General features: G+C 45.9%; 1 protein-coding gene across 1 annotated transcript in view; it reads left to right on the top strand.

Annotated features, from left to right (window-relative positions):
* Positions 1-2,096: 2,096 nt before the first annotated feature.
* The window catches only part of LOC120935620 (adhesion G protein-coupled receptor F5-like), a 43,163-nt gene continuing 39,259 nt past the window's right edge, over positions 2,097-6,000 (top strand). The window contains exons 1-2 of the mRNA XM_040347671.1: positions 2,097-2,184; positions 2,893-3,021. Of these exons, the coding sequence (XP_040203605.1) occupies positions 2,097-2,184; positions 2,893-3,021 (217 nt within the window). The remainder of the gene's footprint in view (positions 2,185-2,892; positions 3,022-6,000) is intronic.

Raw genomic sequence — 6,000 nt, 5'->3', positions numbered from 1 at the left:
GGAATGTAAACACAGCCGCAATCGTGGCTGAAAGCATTAGATCTGTGAATTTTTTCACGATTTAATGCTTTCCAGCCTGGAGGAGAGATGTGGGGTCTTATTGAACCCGCATCTCTCCATAAAGAGGACCTGTCACAAACCATTCCTAATACAAGGAATGTTTACATTCCTTGTAATAGGAATAAAAGTGATAAAAAAAAGAAAACATTTAAAAAGAAGTGTAAAAATAAAATAAATTAAGTAAAATAAAAAAGAAAATAATAAAAAAAAAAAATTTAAACGCCCCTATCCCCAGTAGCTCACGCTCAGTAGTGAACACACACGTAAGTCCCGCCCACATATGTAAACGCCATTCAAACCACACATGTGTGGTATCCCCGCGTGCGTTAGAGCGCCAGCAACAATTATAGCAATAGACCTCCTCTGTAACTCTAAATTGGTAACTTGTAAAAATAAATATGGAGATTTTTATGTACTGAAGTTTGGCGCCATTCCATGAGTGTGTGCAATTTTAAAGCATGACATGTTAGGTATCTATTTTTTTTTTTGATCCAACAAAATTTATTTAGTTTGCAGAGGTACAAATTATACAAGGTCCCCTTAACATTGCGGGGACAAGATAACAGCATAGGTTAGGACATCCCGTACTCAGTGAGTATTTATAGGTAGGAGGTATAGCCCCCTCCCCCCAAACCGTTTCAAACACCATCCCGCAAAGTATCACCGTCCCCATCTCACCCCACATTGATGCCCAGAAGTCTATCCATCACAAGGTCTACCGGGGCTAGACCTGGTACATCCAACCACTTTGCCCACAATTTCTCAAATTTGTGGGTACTACCCCTGTGTTGATACACCACTTTCTCCATCCTCAGCACCAGCCCAATATTATTAATCCATTCAGCCAGAGTCGGAGGGGCCTCAGCCCTCCAGTGAACCATAATGAGTTTCCTTGCTTGGAACAGAACCCTGTGTATCGCCTCTCTGTCCGCTTCCTCCCATTCGTACTCCTCCAGAGCCCCCAAGAGACAAGCCCTCGGGTCCTGTGGAAGAGCCACGCCAAAAGTCGAATTTACTGTACTCACAACTCCCGCCCAATACGTGTGGAGCTTTGGGCATCTCCACAGCATATGGATCAGATCACCATGGTCTCTTTTGCACCTGGTACAGGTTGGATCAAGCTGAGGATTCATCTTATGGAGCCTGTGTGGGGTATAATAAGTGCGCAGCAAAATATACAGTTGTGTGAGCCTCTGTGAAACATTCAGCGAGCATTTACCCACTGCCTGAAAGATTTCCTCCCATTGTTCCCCATCCAGTTCGCCCGCATCCGCCTCCCACCTTTCCCGTATCCTCAGGGGATGCTGCTTCATCACGTACTGTAGCAGAATGGCGTAGCACTGGGAAATAAAGCCTTTTGACGTCCCAGCATCCCCAGAAGATCAAAAGCAGGGGTCGGCGACAGGCACCACTCAGAGGAGCGACCCTGTGCCGCCACTGCGTGCCTCAACTGCAGATAGGAGAAGTGCATAGTCTGGGGCAAGCCAAACGCCCCCTGCAGTGCAGAGAACGAGCGGAGCACCCCGTTACTGAATATGTGTGTGAGGTGCGTGATCCCATACTGTTTCCACCTGGCCCCGGACTGTAACTTGGCCAATTCAGTGTATGTGTCGTTCTGCCATATAGGGCTGTATTTCGTGTAACCCTCTGCATTTTGCACGTATTTGACCTTATTCCATACCTTCTGAATTAAGCTAAAAGTGGGGAGCTTCTTGTGCGGTTTAGCAAAGGCTTGCGCCTCCAATGCCTCAGGGATCGGCCTTCCGCCCACGGTGTGCTCCATAAGCTTCTGAGCCGAGGATCTCACCGCCGGCCGAAACATGCCAACCAGTTGCTGCATCTGAGCCGCCAAATAGTACAGCCAGGGGTTTGGCAGCGCCAATCCCCCGCCATCTTTAGGTCTCTGCAGGTGTTCCAGTTTAATCCTAGGCGTCCTATCTTTCCATATGAGATCTCGGAAAATACTATTTACGGTATGAAAAACCTTCAGGGGTATAACCATAGGGGTGTTGTGTAGAAAGTACAACAGTTGCGGCATGAGTATCATCTTATTAAGATTCACCCTGCCGGCAACCGACAAGAATAGGGCCTTCCAAGTCTTAACTTTGTCTCTAAATTTCAGAAGTAAGGGAGAGATATTTAGATGTATGAAATCCCGTGGTTTAGCCGTGATCTGTACTCCCAGGTACTTAAAGGACGAAGTAACGGGTATGGGGCATACGGGGTGTTAGGTATCTATTTACTTGGCGTAACTTCATCTTTCACATTATACAAAAAAAATTGGGCTAACTTTACTGTTTTGTTATTTTTTAATTCATGAAACAGTTTTTTTCCCCAAAAAAAGGCGTTTGAAAAATTATTGTGCAAATACCGTGCGAGATAAAAAGTTGCAATGAATCATTTTATTCCCTAGGGTGTCTGCTAAAAAAAAATATATAGTGTTATATATTATTATATTATTATAAGTTATATTTCTAGCAAAAAAATGATGATTTTTGCATGTAGGAGAGAAGTGCCAAAATAGGCCCGGTATGGAAGTGGTTAATTACCGCCAGTTTCCTAATTAGAGAACTGATGATAACTCTTTTTGAATATGTTGAAGTCATAGAGACGGGTTCTTAAAGTGACGGTACTAAGAACTATCTGAATATGTCACATGTGTCGGAAACCTGAACAATGCTGTCACAAAGCTTGCCTGAATTAGGTGCAGGTTGTTGTGAAGGGACCCTACCACCAGAAAGTGTTGTGAATGCTTTACAAAATTCTCCGCTATATCTGTTGTGGGACATGTGAGGTACAAACCTGACCTGTTTTCTGTTTTGCTATCTACAGGCACCTACTTTTGTATTGTCTATCAGAGGAGCCTTTCCACATCTGCCAGCGTCACGGTGGATATTGAACCTTTGCCTAGAAAAGAAGTGATATCTGTTTACACTTTGACACCCGTTATAACAAGCTGTGGTACACAGGCACAAATATTCTGCTGTGTAACTGACCCTTGTTTCTCTAGTTATCATATAACCTTCTTAAATGCACCCCCGGCCACACGTGGTAAGTAAAATGTCATACCGATGTGAGGGACATGTTTTTCAGTAAACAAGCATATACCTAACAGTGCCCATCAAATGCAGCTACTGTGCAAAACGCAGCTACTGTGCCATCAAACGCAGCCACTGTACCCATAAATGCCACCACTGTACCATCAAATGTAGCCATTGAACCCATAAATTGCCACCACTGTGCCATCAAACGCAGCAACTGTACCCATAAATTGCCCCCACTGTGCCATCAAACACAGCCACTGTACCCATCAATTGCTGACACTGTGACCTTCGTTGCCGCCAGTGTGCCCCATCAAATGATGCCAGTGTGACCATCAATCGCCGCTACTGTGCCCCATCAAATGCTGCCAGTGTGCCCATCAATTGCCGCTACTGTGCCCCATAAAATGCTGGCAGTGTTCCCATCAATTGCCGCTACTGTGCCCCATCAAATGCTGCCAGTGTGCCCATCAATTGCCGCTACTGTGCCCCATCAAATGCTGCCAGTGTGCCCCATCAATTGCCACTACTGTGCCCCATCAGATGCTGCCAGTGTGCCCATCAATTGCCACTACTGTGCCCCATCAGATGTTTCCAGTGTGCCCATCAAACACAGCCACTGTACCCATCAATTGCTGACACTGTGACCTTCGTTGCCGCCAGTGTGCCCCATCAAATGATGCCAGTGTGACCATCAATCGCCACTACTGTGCCCCATCAAATGCTGTCAGTGTGCCCATCAATTGCCGCTACTGTGCCCATTAATTGCCGCTACTGTGCCCATCAGTTGCAGCTACTGTGCCATGACTATAGTATAACATAAATTACCCTTATCTTCTAAGACCCACATTTTTTTACTCAACCTTTACCTTTAACCAGTTGAGATCCGCGCTATGGTCGAAAGACGTCCACAGCGCGGCTCTCAACTGCCGGGTGGACGTCTATGGACGTCCTGCTGTTGTTGTTCCCCGTGCGCGCCGCTGGGGGTGCGCAGCGGGGAAACAACGTGCCCGGCGCATCGCTCGGGAGCCGATGCGAGTGCCTGGCGGCCGCGATGTCCGCCAGGCACTCGCGATCGTCGGTAAACACAGCAGGACGTGGAGCTCTGTGTGTAAACACAGAGCTCCACGTGCTGTGAGGGAGAGAGGAGACCGATGCTGTGTCTCTTTACATAGAGACACAGCATCGGTCACCTCCCCCAGTCAGTCCCCTCCCCCCACACAGTAAGAACACAATAAGGGAATACATTTAACCCCTTCCTCACCCCCTAGTGTTAACCCCATTCACTGCCAGTCACATTTATACAGTAATTAGTGCATTTTTATAGCACTGATCGCTGTATAAATGTGAATGGTCCCAAAATTGTGTCAAAAGTGTCCGATACGTCCGTCGCAATATCACAGCACTGACAAAAAAAATCGCAAATCGCCGTCATTACTAGTAAAAAAAAACAAAAAAAAAAACATAAATCTATCCCCCATTTCGTAGGCACTATAACTTTTGCGCAAACCAGTCGCTTATTGCGATTATTTTTTTTTTTTTACAAAAATACGTCGAAAAATACGTATCGGCCTTAACTGAGAAAAAAAATATTTTTTTTTAAAAAAAATTGGGATATTTATTATAGCAACAAGTGAAAAAAAAATATTTTTTTTTAAATTGTCGCTCTTTTTTTGTTTATAGCGCAAAAAATAAAAACCGCAGAGGTGATCAAATACCACCAAAATAAAGCTCTATTTGTGGGGAAAAAAGGACGCCAATTTTGTTCGGGAGCCACGTCGCACGACCGCGCAATTGTCAGTTAAAGCGACGCAGTGCCGGAAGCTGAAATTTTGCCTGGAAACGAAGGGGGTTTATGTGCCCAGTAAGCAAGTGGCTAATAAATAACTGAGACCCCTACTGTAATCTTTGCAGTAAAAAACTGTCCGTAGCAGCCTCCATTTATTTTAAATAACCTTTTTAAATATTAAATAGCATTAAATAACATTTTCCACACATAAACATATGTATACCTAAGATACAATTTTAACACTACTGGTTCTGGACTTTGCAGGTACATTAACACCACTTGTAACCATTTTAAACCTTTTGAGCACTGCGGTACCTAACTCTGGTCTTAGGCCTCAAGCCGACAACTGACCGCAGTGCCCCCCATTAACCAACTTTCCAGCTACACCTTGGTAGACTGGACTAACCGCCCCTTCAGAACCCATACCACCTCTGGGTAATGGCATCCACTTTAGGGTAATTTCTTCTCCTGCAAAGTCCAAAACACCCGCCGCCACGACATCGTAAGTTCGCACCTGTGTGGGAGAGACAAAAACAAGGAAAGCACCACAAGCCCACAAACACCGTATAACTTACCGTTACTATCCCAGTAAACCAATTACCCCCCCTAACATAACCAACATAGGGAGGGTGGGTGGGAAACTTCTCTCCACGTGTGTTAACCCGGGAAGCGTGGGGAGGAATTTATCACCTCTCCTCCCCCCTAGCTCTGCTTCCCTGCTAACCACTCCCACCAAACCAGAGCAGGGTTTTGTTAACCCTGTCATGGCCGGCCCTGCGCCTATTGCAGGTTCTGTCTTTGCTCCGGGCCTCTCTCATCAGATTCTGCCCGACACATAGCTGTCTCGCAGCAGGTCAGTGGCGGTCTCCTGCACGTCCTCCATGTCTTCTTCCGTCCTCTCTCAGGTGTCTAATCACAGCGCCTGACGTTTCAACCAATCAGGTGACCGGTAACAGTCCCGGCAACCTGATTGGCTGAGAGGCGGTTCAGTGTTAGCAAAGAGAATTCCTTTGCTTTGCTAACACACAGCTGAGTGATCGGCAAACGCCCAGCATGGCGCCTGCTAATCACCATTTTGGGTGCCTATTAAAGCCTATTGCTCTAATCAGG

Source organism: Rana temporaria, chromosome 4, assembly GCF_905171775.1.
Source record: "Rana temporaria chromosome 4, aRanTem1.1, whole genome shotgun sequence".
In the NCBI taxonomy this organism is placed as follows: Eukaryota; Metazoa; Chordata; class Amphibia; order Anura; family Ranidae; genus Rana; species Rana temporaria.
The sequence above is the reverse complement of the archived record's forward strand: the minus strand, read 5'-3'. Positions and strand labels throughout refer to the sequence as shown.